The 26,716-nt window shown below is 39.9% G+C and overlaps 1 protein-coding gene across 8 annotated transcripts in view; it reads right to left on the bottom strand.

The window, feature by feature from the left end:
• The window catches only part of USP31 (ubiquitin specific peptidase 31), a 128,466-nt gene that overhangs the window by 78,019 nt on the left and 23,731 nt on the right, over positions 1-26,716 (bottom strand). For 7 of the 8 annotated variants that reach the window (XR_013760745.1, XR_013760746.1, XR_013760747.1 and 4 more), the window contains exons 1-7: positions 12,112-13,261; positions 11,926-12,018; positions 11,010-11,145; positions 8,545-8,689; positions 4,281-4,461; positions 1,065-1,176; positions 447-541 (exon numbers count right to left, since the gene is read on the bottom strand). Coding sequence is in view for 1 of the 8 variants with exons in the window: in XM_079121447.1 (XP_078977573.1) it covers positions 447-541; positions 1,065-1,176; positions 4,281-4,461; positions 8,545-8,689; positions 11,010-11,145; positions 11,926-12,018; positions 12,112-12,200; positions 13,328-13,468 (992 nt within the window). In the remaining 7 variants the exon portion in view is untranslated. Of the gene's footprint in view, positions 1-446; positions 542-1,064; positions 1,177-4,280; positions 4,462-8,544; positions 8,690-11,009; positions 11,146-11,925; positions 12,019-12,111; positions 13,262-13,327; positions 13,469-26,716 lie in introns of those variants that run through there. The other variant, XM_079121447.1, reaches the window with a different exon arrangement.

Raw genomic sequence — 26,716 nt, forward strand, 5'->3', positions numbered from 1 at the left:
CAGAGGCGCACACGGCACGGTGCTGTGTGCTCGGATGCTCCTCAGGGCTGCAATACCGAGGAAGACCTGGGGTAGAGGGGAGGAAGAGCAGGCCCCACGAAAGGGAGGTCTTCAGAGATCCGGCCTTGGAACCCAGCCTTTACCCTGCAGGCCACAAGTAACCACTGAAGGGCTTCAAGGAGGAATGAGGCATGACAGGAACATTACTTAGGAAAACTTCGGTCTTGTGAATAGGAAAATGTAATTTGCTGCCCTAACTTGAGTACTCTGTGGCTTTTCTGATTTCAAGGAAGATTCATAAAATGTTTCATACTTGAATGTGAATCAGAAATAAAATAAGTGCTTAATTTCTAAGTGAGTTTAAAGAACATAACATAGGAACTATACCAAACATCACACGTGAGCATATGTGAAATTCTGGAAGATGATTTTTTTTCCTTTTTTACCTTTCTACTGTTGGGTGGCACAGGGGCTGCTCCTCCTGGGGCAGCAGATATGTGATTCCCACAACACTGACCACTCGCAAACTGAATGGACACACCTGCATCAAAGGTGAAATGAAAATCAGGATAAATTTCTCTTCAAAGGCTTGTTTTACAGAGGCATTTCCAAAACAGACTAGAGGTACAGCAAACTGTTTTGCAAAATGCCTCTCTATACATTCTGTTAGGTTGTTGAGCCACTCGAATATACTTTTAAATATTATTTACCCAAATGCAATTTACATACCAAATGTTATACAAGACAAATAACACACTGCTTTCACTGAACATTAACTTAATGGTCTTCCATGGATACCTTAACAGAGTAATAACTTTTAAAATATACAGATGATTATGAAACTTCTTCAAACTAATCGCACACTAAACTTTATTAAATGAATATTATAAAGGAATACATAGCCATTCAAGGAAACCTTGCAGTGACCAGCTCCATTCATAACATGAGGAATAAGTTCTCAGTCTTGAAAATCTAAACAAAACAAATTCTAATTCCACTGTAATGACTGTTTCTTCACTAGGTAGACATGAACACTCAGCTATAATATCAAAATGCCTACAAACCTGAATGCAAACAGTAGGCCTCAGGAAATACTTCATCTTCTCCAAGATTTCCTTTTGCAGAAGGTCCCATGCTATCGTCTTCTCTAAGTGCAGCACAAAAGGCAGTCCAAATCTACCACAAAAAAATAATGTCATTACCTTAAAAGTACAGAATTCCTTCAATGGCCTAACTCCTTATTCCTCATCTTTTAACATGGATTCACAACATATTTGGTTTGAGGACAGTTCTCAAATCAGAACAAAGAGCAAAGTCAATGGTAGCTGCCATAAGAAGAAGGTAAAGAAGTAAGAAGTTGTAACCTAGATTTCTAAGAAAACTGAGCAGCCTCCAGGCCAAGTGCTTCCAGGGGAGCATGATGCTAGGCTATTGGGCAGCAAGGGACAGGGTTAGCAGGGACTCTGAGGAAGGGGATGGGAACGGACAAGAATCTGGCAAACAGTAAGGGTCAAGCCTACAAGGAGGTACCAGAGGGGCAGACAGGGCTGGAAGGCCCAACAGAGGCAGCCATATCCTGGTAGCCTCTGATGACAAGGGAGGCAACTGTCAGTGCAAGCCACACTGAAAGCCAGCACCCACCCTAGATCAGAGGCCACCTGGCCTCTGCCAGGTTCTGTATCTTGGAGAATCAGAGGCAGCTCTGTGGTTCCCAGCCTCAGCTACACAGTAAAATCACCAGAGGAGTGTTAAAAAAAACCATGCATAAGTCCAGCCCATAGAGATTCTAATGAAATCAGTCTGGAATGTGGCCCCAAACACTGAGATTTTTTCAGATGCTCCCCAGGTGGCTCTAATATGCAGCTGAAGCTGAAGGTCACTGGCCCAGCCTCCCTGACTGTGTCCAGCTCTCACAAGCCCAGGTCTCTGTGCAGGCCACTCCCCAGCTTGGGACAACCTTCCCACCCTTCTCCAGGCTGTCTCTTACTCAGACACATGAAGACCCAGTGAAGACACCCTTTTCCAGGAAGCACCCTCGTTACTTTTCTCCCGTGTGTACCACAGCACTAACTACACTACCCTGTAAATACTGCCTCCACCAATGGACTATGAGTTATCTGACAGCAAGAACTGAGATTTTTTTACCTAAGCAGCCTAAACAACCATGCCTAAAAAACAGTAGATGATGAGTGAATGGATGAATGAATGGATGATCGATCAATCTAACTACCCGGTGAGCTCTCAGGCCAAGGCTGAAGCAGAGATAAAAAGACCACTGAGAAACCCTTTCCTAACAGCCATGGAGCACTTACTCACAGTAGTACTTAACAGTGAACTCACCTCCTGAAAACTACTGTGGTGGGAAATGAGCTCTGGGTAACTCCATTATTTTTCAGGCAATGTCTGCACTCATAAGGTTCCATGGGCCTCTGTTTTATATAAATATGATGAGCGCCTTTCGTCCCAAGCTTTCAACAGCCAACACTGCAGTGTCTGCACTGGGTGTGTCCCTCTACACACGACGTACACATGGCTTGCTCTTCCTCATGGGAATCAACTCAGCTGTGGCCTCCTGGAGGCACCTCCCCAGCTGCCTTCCTGGTGCAGAGCTGTGGCCTTTCCCCACTCACACCCTCTCTCTCTAGTCTGTGCTGACATCTTCAACATGGTGACAACTGTCTCAAGCTACATGTGTTCGTTTGCTTAAGGTTAGATGGTCCCATGGAGTACGAGCTCCCTGAGGACACAGACCCCGTCTGTGCTGTTCCTGCTGAATTCCCAGGGTTTAGAACAGCATGTGACACTCTGTAAACACTAGCATCTTTGTTAATGAATCCCATAAATATACACGTCAGCACATTTTACATTTGTGGTATTTACCACCCAAGGTACTTATTTCATAAAAAAAAGTATTAAAAAGCTCAAACAACAGCACTATTCTGACAAAATATCACAAACACAGAGTTCTTTCTCCCTGAAGCACATCTCTGGTTATTACTCAGGTGATCTTACTGTGACACAGTTACTTTATAAGATGGTCTGAAGTGCCCATAAACTCTTAGGGCAGCAAAAGAAATCTGAGGGAGATTTCTGACTTCCAAATTTCTGATCTGCAAAGCTGAACACACAAATGTGCCATCTGCCAAAACAGGAGATAATCGAGGACTGGTGTTATGGGGAAAAATAAAACATTCAGCGTGGGACCTAAGACTGTGGGGCATGCACTGCCAAAGTAGGTAAATTAAGGATTGTTTTTTTAAAAGCTGTTAAGAAAGCGGAACTATGGCTTGCCAGTAAAGATATGAAATAATGTTCAACATCCTTACCAATCAGGGAAATGCAAACCAAAACTATTCTGAGATTTCACCTCACTCTAGTCAGAATAGCAGTCAAGAATATAAATAATAATAAATGCTGGTGATGATGTGAGGATGCCCTGGAAAAGGAACACTTAACACTTGTTGGGATTATAAACCACTATGGAAATAAGCATAGTGGTTCCTCAAAAAAAAAAGACTAGGAATAGAACCACCATATGACTCAGTTATCCCACTCCTCAGCATTTATTCAAAAGAATTAAAGTCAGCATACTATAGTGATACAGGCACACCCACGTTTATAGCAGCACAATTCACAATGGCCACGTTATGGTACCAGCCTAGGTGTCTATCAAAGAAGAGATAAATAAAATATGGCACATATACATGGAGCTTTACACAAAATTGTTATTTTCAGGAAAAATTGATGGAACTGGAAAATATCATATCAAGTGAAATAAGCCAGACTCAGAAAGTCAAGGGTCATGTTTTCTCTCTTATGTGGAAGCTAGAAAGAAGGAAGGAAAAAAAGTGATTTTATGAAAATAGAAGGGCTAGAGGTTGGGAACTAGGGGAGGAGGAGGGGAAGAAGGGAGGGTTAGGGTTGAATACTAGGCAACGAACCAACCAAATCATGTCACGTGCATGCACAAGCACATCATGATGAACCCACTGTCTTGCACAATTATGATGCACCAAATTACAAAGGACAGGACAGGATGAACCAATCTGGACACAGGTCCAGAGTCCCAAGAAGAGTCTGAACTAAACTAGTCATCTAAGCCTTCAAAACTAGATGAGCTGCAAAAGCCTTCCTAACTCACTTCCCATAATCCTTTATTCTCCCCTCCCACTAAGTCAGGTCAAGTTATACATATATTCCTGCTAAATGTGAGGTTTTTCACCCTGTTTTTTCAAATACTTGAAAGTTTCAACACTTATTGTAAAGAAAGCTTGTCTCACCTCTTCCCTTGCTGCCCAGTGCAGGCTCGGTTACACACCAACAGAACGATCTTGTCGCTGCCTGCTCTTGTGGTGGGCAAATCCATTTTCCCTTGCTTTGCTGCTGTGTGTGTAGAGGAAGACAGTCTATGATGATCCAAGCCAAACTTCAAATGATTTAGATTGTTGTTTAAGTGAATTCCTGAAACAAAATAAAAACAACTCATTTTATCTCTTCAAAATTATTTTCATTCATTCATGCATTATAAAGAAATTTGCCCAACAGAAAAAAATTATTGTCATTTTAAATTGCAAGTTGAAGGTCAGCCTCAGTAACTTAGTGAGGCCCTAAGCAACTTAGACCCTGTCTCAAAATAAATTAAAAAGGCCTAAGGATGTAGCTCAGGGTTCAATCCCCAGTACTTTAAAAAAAATGAATTCAAACTGAAACTGAAAACAGGAACAAATACTCTCCTGTGAGATTATTCTGGTAGCCATTAAGAAAAAAAAAAAATGTAACATTCATTATTTTCTTTAAATTAGCCTTACCTATCTTAAAAACTAAAAATCAAAATGCTCCACTTTAATGAATGTCAGATACAGTTTCAGAGGAATAAATTTGCAGAGATGATCCACCAAAATATTTAAAGTGAGCCCCAGAAACCAGCAACCAAATAAAATTTTTAAATAAATAAGTAAATGAAGACAAGAACATTTGAAATGGTCTATAATGTTCCAGCAACAGTTTCTTATCCCTGATTATTGCAAGACACAAAAAATAAAGACCCAGAGTCATGAGAACATGTCAACTTTTAACAAAATCTACTGTACTGAATCAACTCACATGAAAGTTAACAAAAATAGATGTTTGGCAGACACAGTACTAGTCTTCACAGGTCCTAAAGCAGAGTTCCCTGTCAATTCGAGCTACCTGGTCATTTCGTACCTAGCACAAGGCCCTGCAGCAGGTCAATAGAGACTGACTAAATATCAGTTCATTTCTTTAATCCTTTGGAAGTACAGAGTCTAGTAAAATGATGGAGAAGAAAGAAGCTCCTCCCCACCACTATCACAAATAATAACACCACCATCAGAAGAAAAAAATAAAAATGACTACACAAAATTATTCATAGCAGAATTCTGACAGTAACGTAAATATCCATTGATATAAGATGCTATTAAGATATATTAACATTATAGCAATTTGAAATTATTTGACTACATAATACCAAAATAAATTCTACACACAGGGACAAAAAAAATTACAGACACTAAAAATAAAGAAAAATTAAATATTTATCAAGTTATTAGAGGAAAGAAAATTTTTTAGGCCTTAACACCATAAAAAAATCCCAAAAGGAACGAGTGGATTTCACTTCATAACCACTTTGAACATTTGTATGAGAAATAAAAGATTAGAAATCTGAATTTGAAATGATGAATGACCTCATTTCCCAGGTTCTTGGCAGAGGTCAGGGTAGGAAGGCTTATATTCCTAGAAGGATCCCTAATGAGATAAGGGATGCCACTTAACTGTACAAAAATCAAACTTGGTGTTGAAACTATGAACCCATCTCCCACCAGCCGTGTGACCTGGGGCCAGTTCCCTCACTGCTCTCAGTCACAGCTCCCACCTGTGCAGCGAGGAAAGCAGATGCCTCACATGTGCCAGGCAAAACATTCGTAAGGTCTTTAGATCAGAAGCTAAAACACGTGATAAATTTGGACTTACAAATTCACTTATGAATAGACATTTAGTGTTAACCCTAAACAACTGGGTCGGGAAAGGGAATATGGGAAAATGTTCAGCTAAAAAATCATAGCTGAGCTTTTGCTACGCATTAGGAATTGCTGAGAATAAAAAGATGAAGCAAAAAGTGGTCACAATTCCAGAGAATTTCACAGTATGATGGGGAAGAAAGGAGAAAACAGATCATTTCCACACATGCGCTAGTTCAAGAGATGGCAGAAGAAATGGGAGCACAGAAAAGCAGGAGTTAGCCAGCCTGGGAGTCAGAGGAGAGAACTTTCGGAAGGTTTTCTGAACAAGGTGATGATTGGGTGTTTTTTACTATAATGCAATAAAATTATTAAGTAGAATTATTAAGTAAATTATTAAGTAAAGTAATAAAATAATTTAAGTAAACGAAAGCATATGAATGAAAAGGCAACAACTGGAAGATAAAAAAGCTCCTGGGTCAAAGAATGAAAACTGAAATAACAGACTACTAGAAAATAATACAAACACGAGTGGACCAGACCAAATTAAATACTAAGCTGGCAGTAGAGAAAGTTGACCAACCTAATATCCAGAATCACCAAAAAGATCAGAAAATAGGGGCATATGAGGCCTCGAGAAACAGAGGGTAAAGTAAAAAAGGAACTAAAATAAAGACAGTTGACAAGGACACCAAAATCACTCAATGAGGGAAGAACAAGCTCTTCAACACGTGATTCTAGGACAACTGAATATGCACATGTAGAAGAGTGCAGCTGGGTCCCTGCTAACACCACACATGAAATGAACGCACAGGGTATCCCCATCCTCAATGTAAGAACAAAAACTTATAAAACACCTAACAAAAACACAAGAGTAACTCTTCATGACCTCGGACTTGGTGATGGATTCTTAGACATGTCACCAAATGAGCAACAGAAGAAAAAGATAGATAAATCAGACTTGATCAAAATTAAGAACTTTTGTACAAAGGATAATATCAAGAAAGTGAAAAAAAAAGACAACCCACAGAATTTAATAAAATATTTGCAAGTCACATATTTAAGAATAGTCTAGTATTGCATACACAGATTTAAAAAGAACTCTTATGATTCAACCACAAAAATACAATGTAACTTAAAACTGGGCAAACAAAAACCCTTAAATATATATTTCTCCAAGGAAGTTACATAAATGGTCAATAAGCACATGAAAAAATGTTCACCAGTTATCATCTCCTAGAAATACTGACTGATTTGACCTAAGGAAGGGTTCCAGGAATCTATTTTTCTTGTTTTTTTTAGGCTTCTCAGATGATTCTGGCATGCAGCCTAAGTTAAGAACAGAGGTCTCCAAGCCATTACTGATGACTGATGAAACTAAAAGTAACAACACTAAGACAATTAAAGGAATCCCATATTCAACCAGTAATTCCCTATGGTCTGAGTTCTGATAAGTCTTCTCCAAAAGAGAAGTCCTCTCCCCTCTCCATCCCACCCCTTCTACTTCTATCTGTTGTAGACAGACAGTTTTCAACTGAAATCTGTCTTGTCTGTTTCATGTCTAAGCAAATGAGACTTCCCAGCTACTGGGCTGACAGCGACGACCTTTTGAGGACCATTTAATCCACAAAGCTTGTTATGACTTCCTGCACTGGCCAGGACAGCCAAATAATACTAAAATTTTTTAAACTCCTGCTTTTAAAGTCATTGCCTTTCATATGTATCATTTAAATATAATGTTGGCCCATACATTATTCTGTCATATTAAAGTATCCTGTATCTACCGTATCTTAGGATTTAGGACAAGACTTCCTCCTGATAGGGAGATACCATCTCATTTATATTTGTATCTTCAGCAGTACCTTGCCCAGTCCAAATGTCTTTTTTTTTTTTTTAGAATTACAAAAGTTTGGGCTACCCTGTTAGTTGTAGTTTTTTTTCCTTTAAAGAATTAGTATTTCTCTCTTCTATTGGTTTTTTGCTTTAAACATTTATTAATACTCTTATGTATCTCTGAACACCTAAGTATTAGGAACACAAATTCCTGTTGCAATGAGATATAGAACAACAAAAAAGGAATAGTGTATAAAAGTACTGATTTATTAGGTCTGGTGGTGACACAAGAAGTGATCTCTGAGTAAGTTTAAAGACAATCTTTAAAAGGTACATAACAGTGATGAACAGAACAGAGATATTAAAACATTCACGCATAGACAAGTTAGAGACTATAAGTGACTTAAAGTAAACCTGCACCAGTAGGGTGAGAAAGTTGATGAGGCAGGGTACTACGGAGGAGTGTGGAGAACTCTGTACAACAGTCAGTTGAGGGGTGAGATGTTTAATAATGAGGAATTAGGTCTGGGGTTCAGAGAGAGAGATGGGGATTTAACTAAAAGCAAGAAAAACCATTGTCAGGCAAAAAATAAAGAAAATCTGAGTGGACAGCATTGTGTACACTTTCCCACAATTAAAAAAAATATTTATATCATGATATTGTATCTAAAAAAGGAAACAGTTATCAAGCCTGCAAACTCAGGTAATAATATGGAAACAGGTCCACCTTTACCTCTTTGGCTGAGAATTCCTTCAGGCCGAAATATTTCTGGAGTCTCAAAGGCAAAAATGCAGTCACTTTCATGGACTGTCTCCAGGTCATCTGTATCACAAAAGGAACGATGGAACCCATCATAGTACATTTCTGTCAACACAATCTGAAATATAGGAAAAATATAAATAGTTGGGTAGCTGAAAATTCAATGCAAAATGATCTTCCAATTCTACCATGAACTTCTCCAGACTATCAGGACCTAGCAGTGCTCTAAAAAGGCTCTGAAATATCTTACAGGGCCCTCATTATTTGCTTTCAATGAGAGAATCTTAGACACACAATATCACCTGTAATTGTAACAGTGTGCACTGTTTCAGAAATCTACGGCATTAACCAAGAGTTCTTTAAGTTTTGGTGTAGAAGAGAGCCAGGAGACTCTAAGCCTAAGCTCCTACCTAAGGTTCCGTCTCATGGCAAGAATAGAGTTCACATCTGACTGCAGCGTCTGCTCCCTCATCATTAAATTTCCCCCTTTTCAGACTGAAAATGTCAAATAACCATGGACATTGGGGGAAAAAAATGAAATCAAATCAAATGTCCAATAACAGTCACTAATTAAATATATTATAGTCCTACTAGAATTATAAAGCTCTTAAAAAGAATGAGCTACATATATTTACACTAACAAGGAAAGATGTAAGTAAATAAAAAGTAAGGTAAGGAAGTTATGTGTAAATAATTCTGGTTTTATAAAATAATGTAGCATATGCACAGAGAAAATTTTGAATAATATATACAGCAGTAGTAAAGTTAGTATATTATAGTAAGATAGATAGTGTTGAGGCACTTCCACTTTCAAAGTTGTATTTCTGAAATGGTTAAGTGTTTTACAATGAAACAGAAAAACAAAAGATAAGAGGGAAACAATGGAGACATTTAGTGCCTCATTATAGGCTTGGCATCATTGTCTGATAAAAAAGCTCTGGGTTGGGCATGAGAGGTTCCTATCCCAGCCTGCCACCAACCAGCCCTGTGACCTTGAAGAAGTCACATGGCTTCTCTGGGCCTCCTTCAAAAGGGGTGAGGGGGAAGTTGCACGGGACCCCTAAGGTCCCCCTACCAGCACTAACGTTCTTCAGTCTATGAGTGAAAGGAGCTGGTGGCCTATTCCACAAATAGCCCAGGGAAAATGTTCCTGGCAGGTTTCCTCTAATGAATTTACTGGTCATGCTGTTTTCCTGCTGGTGAACATGCAAATATAATTCACTCTCTCCAGCAAGCTGAGGTCAAAAGCAAACTGTAATTATTTCTCCAATTTGAACCACAAGCAAAAAGAGCCGGACAGCACTGAAGTTTTAAAGATGCAACCAGATTTTCCCTGGACCCCACCAAAGCCTCTCCTTCCCTGTCTGTCTTTCCCTCATGCTGGAGGGGAAAAAAGAATCAATGAGCTCTTCAGAGTAAAGAAGAATACGAACATTTTATCAATATACCAGGACTTGGCCTATGAAAATATGAAAGATTTGCTATGTTGGGGCCACACTGCTGGCTGTATTTATCTTACTGTGGTAACTTCCCAACCAAGGCCACATGAGGCCAGAATACAAAACACCTTTATTATTCAAGTGATATACATAGTAGCTTCCAGAAGCTATCTAGGGAAAAGTTATTTAGCTATGAAGTCAAATCTTAAATAAGGAATATTTTTCCAAATAAAATCATAAGAGTAAACTGAATAAAAACTGTGTGTAAAAATGTGTCACAAAATATTTTGGGTCAATTTAAACATTTAACTACTTATCAAAGATCTACTCCCAAAACAACAAGAGTCACAACTTTTTCTTATCTCAAACAGTAAGAGATTCTGGTCCAGTTAAAATAAAAAACAAAACTGCATTGGAGGTGCAGCTCACTGGTAAAGCACTTTGGCACATGAGGCCCTGGGTTCAACCCCAGGACTTTGGCGGGATGGGTGGTGAAACACATTGAGTGTGTACTATGAATGGGACATGATACTGGCAAGATGTCCATTCTCATCACCACAAAGAGAAGGGGTGTTCTAGAGTTTTTTAAGCCTATTTGATGATCAAACAGCACAGTGACGTTCTTTCTATTGTCCATATACACATCCGTAAGAATTTAGGAGGGGTTAAGGAATTATACTTTATAAACAAAGCTACAAGTTTTTGATGTAAAATCAGTCTTTCCTTTCAAATACACACACACACATATACATGTGTATACGTGTGTGTGTGTGTGTGTGTGTGTGTGTGTGTGTGTGTGTGTATGATTAAATGAAGGATGAAAAGTGTTTCTATACATTTTATTGTTTTGGGTCTTGATTGTTCTTCCCCCTCAACATTACATGCAACAGGTTTTAAATTTCTAAATAACCATATTTGGCAAAGAATTGTAAAAAATTTCAGAGAAACAGAATCAACACCTTTGTGGCTCACATGCATGGGTCTTGGCAGCACTATTACCTGATCAGTGGGGATCTTTGTTTCCATAGACACTGCTTCCCGAAGTCTGGCAACAGTCCCAGACAGAGGCACAGCCACACCAATCCTCATGCAGTGAGAACATTTCCCTTGATACACTACAGTGACATAGAGAGGCCTGTACAAATCAAAGTCAGATCTTCTCATTAGTCACTTAACTAAAATACAGAAGTAAAATAAACCTGACCCAAAATCTACCCAAAAACTGAAGCAACCCCTACCACTATTTGGAAACCAAATGTAAAAAAGTTCATTTGGACTTACGTAGAACTATCGAACAATAATCAAAAGACCTCTGGAGAGTACAGTGGCACAGCCTATAATCCCAGCAACTTGGGAGGCTGAGGCAGGAAGGTTGGGAATTCAAAGCCAGCCTCAGCAACTTAGCAAGGTCCTAAGCAACTCAGTGAGACTGTCTCTAAATAAAATACAAAAAAGGGCTAGGGATGTGGTTAAGTGGTTAAGCGCTCCTGGGTTCAATCCCCAGTACCTAAAAAAAATATAGAGAGGACTTTGGAAAAGTCAATCTTCATAAAATAAAAATGAACAATATATCCACGCCTGATTCTGTTCTTTGTATTTCCTTTAAAACAGTCTAACTCCCGGAAGTTTTGAGGAGCAGTTCAACTAACTAAAAGGACACTGTAGAGTCTCCAGAGAATTTAGAAGTCCATCAACATTCTTCCCCCTTCCCCAGACTGGGCATGACCAGCTGAACCTGAGGCTCACTCGCACACTCAGACAGGTACTTATATTTCAAGGAATTAAAAAGGCTGTATTCAAATCATCATTACATTTATTACTTGTCTAAATAAGTAAAAAGATGTAATAGGAGTCCACAGAGGAAAAGGTATACTATCAGAATGCACAGTCGTAATTTTACTAAATTTGTTCTTACCTTGTGTGGGGTAGAGGAATTGGCAAAGAAATGCAGAGGAAAGGATCAAAAGTGTTGCTCTGCTTCTGACAATGAGGACATGTCAAAGAAGATCTTTGAAAACAAAAATGTAAAACACTCACATTAAGATCACCTTGAACTATGTCAAGCAAACAAAATATGAGGGAACATTCACTTTGTTCATACCTGTACTGGGCTTGAAAAAGTTCTTGTACAAAAGTGCTACACGCAGGAAAAGATGGTCCCTCAGGCATGACATCAGTCTCTGATGGAGGCTAAAAAAAGGAACAATTCACAGACTAGAAGTACCAATTCTTGATTGAAGATGAGCCTAAAAAGTCACAATTTCCTTGATTTATTTTATAAGCTACATATCATGTCTAGATAGTTCAGTGACAGGAACCTGCTAAAGGAACCAAAGCATAGCAAACAGTATGTGGGTCTCTCCTCAGACAGACTCTGCCTTGGACCATGTTTACCCACCTCCACCCAGCTCTTCTTCCCCAGGATGCTCCAACTCTCAAAGCAACCCCAACCTCACAACCTCTTCCAGGAAATAATCCCAACCACTCTGCAAGGACTGATTTTTCCCAAGCCTAAATTCTAATGTAGCTATTAGCTGTGCTATTCATTTTGAAGCCTAATCATATTCTACTTCACAATTTATTTAACCTTTTCATGTTTCTCCACCTAACAACTAGTTACTGAGCATTCACTACCACATGCAGAGTACTGTACACAACTTCAGGTCACAAAGGTAAATAAGACACAGTGCCTGACCTTGAGGAAGTCTCAAGTTGGTGGGAGAGTCAGCAACATGTATAAAAAGTCATAGGACAGTATGGAGTGTTTAGGCACAAAAGGATCTTGAATCCAAATAATTTAACAACTTATCAAAACTAGAAATTTAAAATTTGAAGCACAAAGCAAAATTAGCAAAAACTTTTAAAAGTTGCACAGGAAAGTATCTCTTTAGTCTTAAGTTGTTTCCATTATATAAATTATATATATTACCCATGATATTAAGGCCACATGTCATGTTTCTCCAGAAAACCATTCCAGAGGTTCAGTTCCTATGCTCGAATCCAATTCCAACAGCAGAGACATCCACACATCTCCTTTTTGATTGTGGGTTCATTCTGGAGTATGTTTTTTTGGAAAGAGTAAATGTTCCCACTGTCATTCAACAAGGAGCTCAGCAGAGAGTGTGCCTCCTGTGCCTTACACTGCCAGCACAGTAGCAAACGAGGTGGACAGTCCTGTAAGCATCTACTTGATTCATACTCACCCACAGCTCAGTCAATTTCATTTTATTAACTAAATGCAACAAGTCCTCAGTGGAGGTTTGGGAGAAGACGCTGCATGCTACACCTGACTGAAGTCAGGGAGTGCAGGTGCTTACCTTCAGAGGAGGAGGCTGGCCACTCTGCTTTACAGCATGATTGAGGTCTTCGTGAACTCGGTCCAAAAGCCACAGCAGAAACTCCTGGGCATCGTGCTGGGAATTTCCCCGATACTGCAGTGCATTCTTTGACACAATACTCTATGCAGGTAAATAAAACCACATGAACAGGTGTGAGCTCCTGGCTTTGAAGACAAAACTATTTATCATAATTTCAAAAGAAGGATGCAACAGCTCAAGCATGCTGAAGAGTATGTCCCAGAAGGACAGCACTGTAAAAACAGACACTTAAATGTAGAAGCTTCACCCCAGAAAGATGACCAAAAACCTTAAAATGCACTTTAACCAGCAATTCTACTTTCAGAACACATTTAAAGGAAACCACTGAAACAGCGTACTAACACTATGCAGACATTCATCAGGGATGATGGCAAAGATTTAACAATCTGAACATCTGAGAAGTGGGAACTGGTTAAATAAATTCTGGTACAATCACATAACGATTTTAAATAACGCATCCACATTAGTGAAAGAAGTTATGAGTAGTGGGAAGCATGACTATATTCCTGCCAAAACTGTCTGTATAGATATGTACATTTAGAAAAAGTCCTAAAATGATACATTTCAAGATATTAAGTTTTATCTCTGAGAAACAGAATTAGAAATGTTTTTCTTCCTTCTTTCATATTTTCTAAATTTTTGACAATAAACAGATATTACTTTTTTTTTGTTCAAACTTTGGAGTAAGATGTATTTAAACTTATTTTTCTAAAATTCTAAATAAACTTTTATGTAAGAGATACTATTTTCAAGATTCATCACTCATTCAACACAGATTTAAAAGTGGCCAAGGTACTAAGAGCCTAGTGAGGAAGCCAGGGAAAGTGGCACATATGTGCTGCTGCGGCAGGGCTGGGACGCAGCCGCCGGGGGAGGTGGTACGACCTTGCCCTCTCTGTGCTTGGATTTCCTAGGTGTCTCCTGAAAAGGCACAGAAGCAGTGATGCCCTCACAACACATGCACAACTGGCACCCAGACTGCCTTCCAATATCATTATCTAATTAAAAAAAAAAAAAAAAAAACTAGTTTCTTGGAGAAATGGCTGATTCTAGGGCTGAGATGGGGGCATGTTACAGGGACACAGGGACCAACCAGAAAGAGCTCCCAATAGCCAGAGCTGAAACAATTTGAGCAACAAAATAAATAACAGTGATTATATTTGAAAGCATAACATAAATGAGTCTATGCTGATAAAATTAAGTGAATAAATAATTCTTCCTTACAAAGGAACTGCAATTAACTTATGTTGATGATACCCCCTGCAGAGGTGGAGTCTACCGCCCCATACAAGAGACGGCTACAATAGTTACTTGCCTCCAAAGACTTGAGTATGGAAAGGGGTAGGAAGGAAGCTAAGAGGCAGGAAGTCTGGCTAACACTGCTCACCAGCTGGTCAAGGTCAGCATCATCAGTGGTGGGTCCTGCTGCTGGCATGCTCCCAAGACATGATGTAATGGGAAGGACACTTCACCCCTGTGGCTTCTTTCCAGAAACCCACAGCCTCAGTCTAATCACAAAAAAATTAAATTAAATTAAATCAGACAACACCCAAATTGAGGGACATTCTGAAAAAATAAATAACTGATACTTCTTAAAACTATCAGGGTCATTAAGGAAAAGGCAAATCTGAAAAACTGTCACAGATCAGAAGCGACTAAAGAGACACGATGACCAAATGCAGTGTGCCTGCACAGATGGGCTCTTGAGCCAAGGGAACAACTGGTGAAATCCCACTGAAGTATGAAATTTAGTCAAGAGCAACGGGACAATATTAGTTTTCTAGTTGTAGCAATTATAATGACACAGGATGTCAACAACAAGGAACCCGGGTGTGCGGACTTCATGGGAACTCTTCGTGCCACCTCTGCCATTGTTCCTCTAACTCTAAAACTATCCTAAAATTTAAGCTTTAAATATGAATATATAACGTTTTATAAATACAAAAATGGCAGTTGTGCATACCACGTGTCATGGGAACAGAATAGGAGCAAACTGAGGAGTAGGACAGTGGTGACATTCTATAAGGGAACATCACTTGAGCTGGGCCTGAAGGATAAAAGCAGGATCTCAAGGCAGAGGAAGCAACGCGTCCCGACACACAAGGTAAGGAAGACCGAGAAGTTCAAAAGGACCAACTTCTAAGGCCACTCAGGCAGAGCAGGAGACAATGAAAAGTAAAATAGAGGCCAGCTCAGGAAGGGCTTCAAGGCCACCAGAGAAGGCACAGGGAGCCAGTAAAAGGCTGTGGGTGAGCTGATGAAGACCACAGGTTCTACAGCACACAGCCTGGACCCAAATCCCTGTTAGTTGTGGTTTAGATGTGAGGTGTCCCGCAAGGCTCACGTGCGAGACGCAGTAAGGTTTCGAGGTGAAAAGGTTGGGTTATGAGAGCCTTAACCCAATTAGCGAGCTAATCCCTGATGGAGGTTAACTGAGTGATGCCTGTAGGCTGGTAAGGAGTGGCTGGATGGGTGAGTCACTGGGGGTGTGACTTTGGAGTTTACATTCTGTCCTTGTTTGCTCTCTGCTTCCTGTTGTGATGTCCTGAGCCTCTCTCCTCTGCCACACCCTTTCACCATCACATTCTGCCTCGTCTCAAGCCTCAAGGAATGGAGCCAACCTTCTATGCACTGACACCTCTGAAACTGTGAGCCCCAAAATAAACTTTTCTTCCTCTAACTGTTCCTGTCAGGTCTTTTGGTCACAGCGACAAAAATGCTGGCAAAAGCAATTTACTAATTTTACTATTTGTGAGGCCAACGTACAAGGATTATAATAATTCACTGTGTTTGTTAGATGTGAATGCATGCAAAATATTTTACATGTAAATGAGACATAATAAGCACTCCAATTTTAGCTATGAGGATTATATTAGTAAGCAGGGAGAAGAGAGAGAGGCATCTGCACAATAGGAGCGTAACGAGGAAACAAATGAGGAGGCAAGAAGCAACAAAGGTCCAAGCTACGCAGTGAGGCCAGAATGCCAAGGCAGATTTGGGAGAGATTTGAGAATTTAAGCAGTAGAATCAATAGAATTTAAGAGTCAGGTGTACCAGCACATGCCTAGAACCCCAGCAACTCAGGATGCGGAGGCAGAAGGTCACAAGTTCAAGATCACTCTTGGCAATTTAGGGGGACTCTTTCTCAAAATAAAAATAAATAAGGCCAGTGATGTAGCTTAAGGGTACACAAAGTTCAATCCCAGTACCACAAAAAATAGAAATAATTTATTTTAAATCAACAGAATTTCAGTGAAAGTGGAGAGTCAGGAGGTAGGCCTTCATGTCACCCAGGAGTCTTCTCTGGATGATGGGCAACTGATGGTAAACTACATCAAGACAGAATAAAGGATGAAGCCTGGGACAGAGGGCAAGGTATTCTCTTTCAAATCTACTATATTTGAAGTTCTGTGGAACCTCCAGAAAAGGCTCTGGTAGACAGCAGAATGATGCAGATCTGGGGCTCAAGGGAAGCGTCCACACTAAGGACTAAGACTCTGGAGTCAAAAGATGGGCAGAAACTGAAATCGCAGGTGTGGCTGAGAGTGCCCAGAATCATGAGAGACCAAGTCAGAGGAAAGAATCCAGAGGACACCTATATTTTGGTGGTGGGGGCCTCAAAAGAGAACAAAGATGCAGCAAGAAAATGAAAAAAGGAGATCCCAGAGTCAAGTAAAGAGTTTTATGAAGGAAAGGCTATAACAGCATTAAAGCTGAAGAATGATAAAGCAAGCCAACTAAAAACTGTGGGCTGTATTTCCAATTCAGATAAAGATAATGGAGATGAAAAGGAACAGACATGCAATTTGATGATAAAGAATCATCACAACTCAATGATCAGTCAGATGTGAATAACAAAAAGTTGTATAAGACGTCTTGAGATTCAGATTCGGGGGCGGGAGAGTCAAAGGAATATTAGAAATAGAGGTGACAAAGGCAAAATGCACTAACTTAATAAACTGAACAAGGGAGAAGAAGGACCCTGATAACAAACGAGGTTTCAAATGACTGGAAGATTACCACAGGGGTCCCATCTCAGAACCAGGTACACAGAGGAGAAACAGGTCTGGAACTAGGCAGGAAAGTCTGGGAAGGTCTTCAAACCACTCCATAACTCCCCCCAGACAGAGGAAAATGCCATCCAAATCACCACATCCAATTTCCTCCTTCTCAGTCTGATTTCTTAAATTTCCTGGTAGCATTTTATACACTAGACATCTTTTTCCATTTTGAAATGGTTTGGCTTATGGCCTTCTGCTCCCCTCATTTAAGAGCATCAAAAACTAAGCCACTGGTATGTATGTTGGAAGAATGTAAGCTACAGAAAGGACTTCCTAGTTTTAAAAAATGGATCGATAAACAAAAAGAATACACATATACTATACATCATCAGCTATATGCTACACACACACACACATACCATTAACACAAGCAATGAACCCTGTGGCTGACTCAGGACAGAAAAGAAACAGGTGGCTGGTGACACCAGATTAATGGAGCAAAGAGAAAACCAGGGACAACACCAAAATTTTCTGTTTCTGACTTAGGTGATTAATGAAATTAGGAACAGAGGAAGGGACGGGGGAACTACAGAGGTTTGAACAAGCTGAGTTTGAGGCACCTACATGATACCAAGTGAAATTAAGTTGGGTACTCAGAAAAGAGAACTAGGCAGGAAATTTAAACTAAGAGGCATATGCCTGTCATATGGGCACAGAGATAACCCAAGGGGCACCTAGTGAGAACGGGAGGCAACCGGGACAGAGTCCTGAGGAATACGGGGACAAATCACAGAGGAGCCCATGAAGGAAACAAGAGGCAATGGCCAGGAGTGTGTGGCCCCACAGGGCTCCCGCAACAATGCAAACTAGGCAGAGGAGTCAAGTAAGGCAGGCACTGAAGAGGGCTCTGGAATGCCCAGGTACGCTCAGTGAAGCAAAATAGTGATCAGAGAGGGTTAAAAGAGAAGAAAAGGTAAGGAATTGAGTGACTGCCATACCCAAGCAGCTGAGGTTTATGAGGGAGGAGGGAAGACACTGTGACTGCCGGCAGGGAGACTTCCATGCTGACAGAAGCAGCTACCGGGAAGGAGAAACCTGACAGAGAGGATTCCTCAGCCTGGGGAGGAGGAGAGATTCCAAAAAATAGAGGAATCCACCTTAAACAGAAGTGGGCACAGAAGATAGGGGTGTAGGAGAGGCCTTGACTCAGATAAGCAGAACTACAGGAAGGCAGGGAACCTGTCCCCTGAGTTTGTTTTGTATTATGTGCTTTGTGGAGGAAGCAGGGGACAACTGCCAAAAGGAAGTCCTAGGTATAGCGAGGGCAATAATAAAACACTTGGCAGGTTAGTTGGCTACCACAAACTGTCCGAGGCACAGCAAACCTTGTTCCAAATGCTCTTACTTTCCCCCATTGGAAAAAAGTTTATCAGACTTAAGCATCCCCAAAAAACAAATGAACTGAAATCAAACCTGCAGTGTGCATCGAAACAGATCATTTATTTATTTATTTTAACTTCTGCAGTACTGGGGATTGAACACAGGGACACTCTACCACTGAGCTACATCCCCAATCCTCTTTCCATTTCTTATTTTAAGACAGGTTCTTGCTAAGTTGCCCAGGTTGGCCTTAAACTTGCCATCCTCCTGCCTCAGCCTTCTAAGTAGCTGGGATTACAGGCCACTGCACCCAGCAAAACAGTTTATTCACAGCATCCACTCAAATTTCAGGGTGGAGTCAATATTTAGTTCTTTATCAGGGCTGAATCAAATGCACCTAGGTTCCTCACCATTATCATTTCAACTCATCCAGAACAATCCACCAGTTGCCACGTGCTAAGGTGCTTGCGAAGGCGGCTCAACAAGATTTTGTTGGGCACGATTCAACAAGCCAAAGGGCTTCCACAACCCTCACAGGGCAAAGACTGCTCTGGTCAACTCCGTCCTGAATCACTCCTCGGAAATTTAAAGAAAAGAAAACCTCAAACACATACACAAATACAAATGCTCCTCTTCTCTTTTATTTCCTCACAGTGGTGACTTCTTAGCATTGCGGATACCCAGGGGTCCATTTATTTTTACTTCCTCCCCAGACAAAACAAATCAGAGAATAATCTCAAAGTCAATCCGTTAGCTGATTCACAGAAAAGAACACTGGAGTCAGGAAGCCCCAACTCTGCCACCAGACATTGGGATTCCTGGTTCATCGAGAACCTGGCACTCCAAACCTTCAACTGTAGTCCCAGCAAGTGACTTGATTTTGAGTCACAACTGATGCTGCTTTGGTTTGCCTTATGATTTTTTTCATTATTAAACTTCAGTTTATTTGATGTCCTAAAATTAATCATTCTGTATTTGTGCAGTTTTTAAAAAGTTGATTTGAAATTTTTCAAATATGTTGCTTCTCTGTGAACTTTCTCAAAATTAACCTTACATATTTATGTCTGTTTTATAGAATTTGGACATGATGCTTCTGTTAAAAAAAATATATTGAGTCAAGTGGCTTGATCCTATACATTCTACTGTAAATAAATTTAACCATTTCTCCAACTTCCCCCTCAGTTGATGATCCTTAGCATATACTTACTACATATAAAGTAAAATGTCAAAATTCTTGCAAAGTTTTTTAAGTTTCATAACATTTAGTGTTACACTTCAAACAGAGAACTTTTAAAAATTTATTTATTTATTTTCCCTTAAAGAAAAAAAAATGATTGGAAACATGGCTCGGAAAAGAAAAGAAAAAAAAAAAAAAAAAAAAATCCAGTCTCTACAACTGGAACTATACAAGCAGACTTGAGGTTCTCTGTTCCCACAGAGCCCTAACGAAGAGGCAGCAGCATTCCAGGCTCCAGGGAAGACAGTGGTTCAAAACATTCTTTACCTGACCCCAGGAAGAAGGTGACAGAGCAGGGGTCTGTGGTGACTTCCTCCAGGGAATAGATGTGGCAATACCCATCTGACATGACTGATCAGGAGTTGGGTTACTCTTTTGGGGAGAAGGTAGCCTGTAAGACTCATCGAACCCAATCACTACCCACTTTCTTTGATTCTTTGCCAGAAGAAATATGAAATTTATCTCCAGTGACCCTAAGTAAAAAACAGAAGAACTTGGGAGGAGAACAGTACAAGCTGAGCAATCCTAGTCCAAAAATCTGAAATCTGAAATACTCCACAATCCAAAACATTCTGAGCACAGACATGACACCAGTGGAAAATTCCACTCTTGGCCTCATGTGATGGACTGCATTCAAAAAACAGGTGCACTAAAAATGTCATATAAAATTAGCATCAGCTTTGTGAGTAAGGTATATATGAGCCATAAATGAATTCCTTGTTTAGATTTGGGTACCATTCCCCCAAAATCTCGTTAGGTATGTGCAAATATTCCAAAATCCAAAAAAGTCTGAAAACACTTCTGGTCCCAAGCATTTCAGAAAAGGGATACTTACACTGTATTTACAATTTTAGAGAAAGAAATAGATGAAATGTGAACACTGATGGTATCTAAAAGTAAAATGTGGTTTGTGGACTCCTGCTAGAAAGACCGGTAAGTACTTGTTTTGAGAAAAGTTTCATTTATGAATCAGCACTATAAGGCTGCCTGCTAGGTTGATAAAGAATAATTAACTAAAATTTAAGGGATGAAATCTGTACAAATGGATAAATAGTATAAAAACAGATAAGGCCCATGGAAAAACATAGTAAGAGAGAGAAAGTATCCATGCAGTGATATGCCACACCAAGGTACAGAAAGCAGCCGCAGCCAGGCAGGGCTCTCTGTGCCCGTCTCCCATTCTCCTCCTCATCCTCACCTCAGGTGGGAGGCCTTTTAACCTGCGGCACAAATTCAGCTGAGAGACACTGGCACCAGCCAGCCATGGCAACAACAGGCCCGGAAGGCAACTCTAAGGTCTTAACTCTCACACCACCAGCCATCAAACCACTCCCACTCATTCCTTCCTCAGCAGGATGAGGCAGGGCCCTGGAGGGACAGAGGAGAGAGAAAAGGAAGGACGCTTCCATCAAGGATGGAAAGACAACCTCACAAGAATACCAGGAATGCCCATACAGCACCCCGTGTTCATGTCTGGCCACAGAAGAAAGCCTGCTCCTTCATCCTTCCAGACAATTCCAGTACAGATGTCCCTCACCCCGGAATTCTCAGGCTCCAAATTCAGGAACTAAAAAGACATGGATTGCATAAGACATTTGCACTATTATAAAAATAATTCCACTATACTGGGCAAATATCTGAAGGAGAAGAAATCTTTGTACTAAAAAGATACTTGGGTCACCATGTTTGCAGCAGAATAAGGGAATCAATTCCGATGTCCTTCAGCGGATGAATGGATAAAGAAAATGTGGTATATTTACACAATGGAGTACTACTCAGGCATACAACGAAGAATGAAATCGTGTCATCTGCAGCAACATGGATGGAACCAGAGATTTTGTTGAATAAAACATGCCAGACACATAAAGACAAATACCACATGTTCTTACTCGTTTATGGAAAACAATGTCAACCTGGTAGAAATACTAAATGGATTGGTGGTTACTAGAGACAGGGAAAGGAGGAAGTGGGGACAGATAAAAATTAAGAGAGACTTACAGGGACTGAGAAGTGTGTTAGGGACAAGAGGGAAGGGAGGGGAGGGCAAAGAGGGCAGAAGAAGGGTGGGTGAACTTGATCAACGCATGATATATGCAAATATTCCAGTGAATTCCATTAATCTGTAAAGTTACTACATGACAAAAATTATAATAGTAACAATATTTGAAAAGGTCAACTTCAGATTTTAAACAAACAGATATATCCCACAAACCCTTGGTAACAGGAACCCATTGCTGAAATAAAGACTAGAGAAGGAATTATACCTTACCTAAAGGAAAAAGCTATAAAAGACGGGCTTACTAGAATAATGAGTACTGAATTTCTAGAAATTGTAACTAGTATGTGAAACCACAAAACCAAGGGCCAAGAGCCAGGATAAAAGGGATAAATACAAAAAAGACTATCCTACAGTGGAACAGCAAGATGAACAATGAGCAAAGCTTTCCCAGCAGATCAGAAAGCTACCCAGGTAGAAAATACAGCAGCAAGAGAAGCCCTCCAGGACTGAAGCAGTGGTGGATGATTGCTGCTGCAAATGCAGAAGCAGAACGTAGGGGTTATGGATACCTGGGTCCACATCTACTTTGTACCAACTTTATTTAATGCAAATTTCTGAGCCTCAACTATCTTTTCTGCAAAACAGGGATGATAATAAAAGATTACTGTGAGGCCTTAGTGAGATCAGAAAAGCATTTTATAAACTCCGAAACTACACAGATGCTATTATGTAAGTTTTAAAAATCAAGAAAAGAGAAAGGAAAAATCCTGGAAAATGTCAGAGAAAGAAAAGGAGAAAATATTGAAAGCATTGGTTCTTCCCTCTGGCTGCACATCAGAATCACCTGGGAAACCTTAAAAACAAACAAACAAATAAATAAAAACCATGTCCTGACAAGAGCACAGAGATGCTGACTCAGCCTATGGGTAGGACTTGAGCACTGAATTTTTTTTAAGTGTGATTTTTTAAAAACGATTATATTTCTACTATGAAGGCAGACAGAAAAACCTGGCCACCGTGGAAAAGCTCTGGAGTTTCACTTCCAAAAGCACAAAGGCTCCTCGGCCATACCTGTACTATATCACTGATGACCCTGTGTCTTACCACTGATTATCAAGACAGATGACCTGGTACGCAGCTTCGCCTCTGGACAGGGATCAGAGGTAATTCTTTGTTCAGTATTACTTCCCTAGCTCCTTCCAAATATAATACTTGGCACAAAGAGTAACAATAATAAGTTACTATTGAATGAGTGCTCGTACTGTATCAAACATCATACTAAGTGGTTACAGGTTTTATTTCAGATAAAATTCACCCCTAGGAAATTCTCCATGCTACATTATTATTTACAGTTGGAAAAAAAACTTGGACTCAGAAGTGATGTAACTTGTCCAAAGTTACCACTACACTACTCTTCAATCTCATCTGATTACAAAAGCCTTAAAACATTTTTGTCCATAATCTTCCTTCAATAAATAAAGCAAATTACAATGTTTTTCCCCCTAATACAACTCAGGATTACACAGGGCTTGAGATTCTTCATTCTGAGTATCAGTTCTCAATGCAGACACAAGCTGGAGACCCAACCCTCATGCTTCTAGAGTTTATTTGCTCTTCAACAAATCCTTGTTAGTCAGTTTTTCTTTTGTTGTAATTTGCATGTTTCCTATAACTGCAATATGGCCCAGGAACAAAAATGCAGTTTATCTAATTGAGATGTTATTATTTGAGGAATAAGGAGGAATTCAGACTATGTAGGAAGATCATGTTACAGCCTGTGAAGAACTGTCCTGCCGGAGTCTGCCAGAGAAAGCCAGCAAAGGAGACAAGCTCTGGCTCTGGACAACTCCACGGTCTCTCACCAGCTGAGGTAAAGAGGAATGCTCGTCACCTGAGGGTGCCTATCCCCTCTACTGGTGATCACTTCTGCCCTCATTCCCAGGACACTCTGAGGGGCCAACACTAGCTGATTCCAAGTTCAAAGTCAGCCCAGGTCACCAAAACGTGTTTGGGTATCCAGTTAAGTAACTCAAGTAACTCAAAATTATCTTCTCTTCAGTTTCCTTGTTATTTCCCAGCACAATCTACGGTTCTTCCCAGTTTTGGTAAAACAGCGCCTTTTCTTTTCTTTTTTAAAGGAAGAAGGGGGGATGGGTTTGGGTTTACAATCAAAAAGCAAGCACGCAGGACTTACACAACCAAAAGGGCATCCTAAGGTAAATATATAATCTTAAACAGCTAAGAGTCAAACAGAAAAACTACGAAAGTCATCTAAATATCTACAAATTATTATATACTTCCTACCACAAACTTTACAAATGTTTGAGAGTTTTTAAAGTATCACATTGTACACCTTAAGTATATAATTTTAAAATAAATAATATCTCAATAAAGCTGGGGTTTTTTGGGGTTTTTTTTGTTTTGTTTTTTTTGTTTTGTTTTGTTTTTTCTTTTTGAACCTGACAGATCTATGGAGTCTTAAACCAAAGTTTTCTAGGTATATTAATGCTAACCCAAAGCCCATATCAAGCTCTGGGGGGAAAAAAGGTTGACAGCTTCCAGCATCAAAGAAAAATGAGGGAAGGAGAGAGGAAAGAGAGTTTTCAGTCCATCCTGGTTGCCAGGTGGTGGGAGATGAAAGCTTAGCACTAGGAAGAGAAAACAGAAGCACCAACTTGCTTCCTGATCAAGTGGTGGGAAGCAGAGGAGGTCCAAGGACTTGAAGAAGTCAGCACAGGAGCCAATCAGCCTCTTGGCTGGAAGTGAAGTGAGAGGCTGAACACGGAGCAGGAGAGGAGAAGCAAACCCTCCAGCTACCATGCACCTGCATGTAAGCTACCGCACATCCTCTCACACTCAGGTCGTCTCCAGATACAGAAAACCCAACAGCACAGAATGCTATATAGATAGCTGTTATACTACTGTGTTTGTTAAGGGAATAATAACAAGAAGAAAAAGTTCATACAGGATCGGTATGGATGCAAACCCCACCTCATCTGTAGCTGGTAAAATCTGTGGATGCAGAACTTGCAGATAATAGAGGATGGACTGTGTTTGTTCTCCAAAACACACAAAAAGCACAACACTGAGAAAATATACACACAAACAGGCAAAGTATACATTATTTGATAACAAACCTAAAACATTTTTGACTGAACAGATTTTATAATAAGATCCAAAATATTCTAAAAATAGCCTTGCTTTGAATCATTATTCTATTGCATTTTTATAACTGAATCATCAATTAGTAGTATCAGCAGATTCAGTAAGTTTCAGAGCACATTATGCACAGTGCCATAAACCCCGGGTACTCCCAGTAAATCTTAATTGGCTGAAGATGCTTTTAAGCCACGGGCCCACTGCATCCTGCTCTCCACACCCAATGCTGTGTACATGTTTAACAGGCAAGCCAGGCTGACTCCTCAGCCAGACAGGCATGGTCTCCAAATCCCTCACAGCTTCCACCAGGGCTTCCAACCCTCACCATAAGAATGAGATCCCATGAAAATCAGCACCGACATGGAGCCTCCAGTTCATTCTGGCTCCAGTATTTTCCCAGCAAAGTACAAGTTAGAATTTCCCAGCCTAGGCCTGACCTGGCCCAATCTTGACCAGATTCTCATCAGTGGAGGCCTAGGTCATCTGCGTTAGGAGGTGGATGCTAAATGCAAGAATGTACAAATACACAGGCAGCAAGCAAAACAAGTCTGAAATCAGAGCACAGCCATTCCCTAATCAAAATGTTACTACCGCAGAGGTATACGTCCCCTTAAAGATCAGATCGAGCTTCCCTACCTCACTACTAATCAAAGAAGTGCACCACTAATCTATTAAGCCAATAGAACGCTATTTTTCACTTAGCAACATAAAAGATTTCTTTTCTTTTATTCCAACAGTGTATACCACAGTCACCCTTACACACTGCTAGTAGTCAAGGTAACAATATGATTTAATAGCCTTCAAAATAGGCAACTACTATCAGGAATTTCACTCCTATAGCTTAAAGAAATGATCAGAAGTAAAAGATTTACGTTTAAAAAAAATGTTCATCACAACCAGAAGTCATCTAAATGCTCAAAAATAGATTATAGTACCTCCGTGCAATAATTTGAAATGTATGACAAAATCACTCAAAATACAATATGAAATAAATGCAAAACTATATACATATACAGTGTGTGATCTCAACTATGTTAAACATAGGGGAGGGAGCAAGAAAGTAACATGCCAAATAACTTTTATACTTTTCCATTTTATTCATTCAATTTTTATGTATCTTGTTTTCTACAATAATTTGAATACTACCCTTACTGAAATGAATGTTTTAACAAATTTCATGAAAGAAACCAGACACAAAACAATACATACTTGATGCATACAAAACCACAATGAGATAACACTTCACACCCACTTGAATGGTTATAATAAAAAAATTAATAAGTATTGATGAGGATATGAAAAAATTAGAATCCTCACACATTGATGGTAGGAGTATAGAATGATGTAGCCATGTTGGCAAAGAGTTTGACAGCTCCTCAAACAATTGAACAGTTATTATATGACCCAGCAATTCTATCCTTGTATACCCAGGAAAATGAAAAATTTGTGTCCACATAAAAATTTGTTCTTGGATGTTCCCAGCAGTATTATTCATAACAGTCAAAAAGTAGAAATAACCCAATGCTCATCAATGGGTAAACAAAATGTATAAT

The sequence above is a fragment of the Sciurus vulgaris genome, assembly GCF_902686455.1.
Source record: "Sciurus vulgaris genome assembly, chromosome: 18".
Classification (NCBI taxonomy): Eukaryota; Metazoa; Chordata; class Mammalia; order Rodentia; family Sciuridae; genus Sciurus; species Sciurus vulgaris.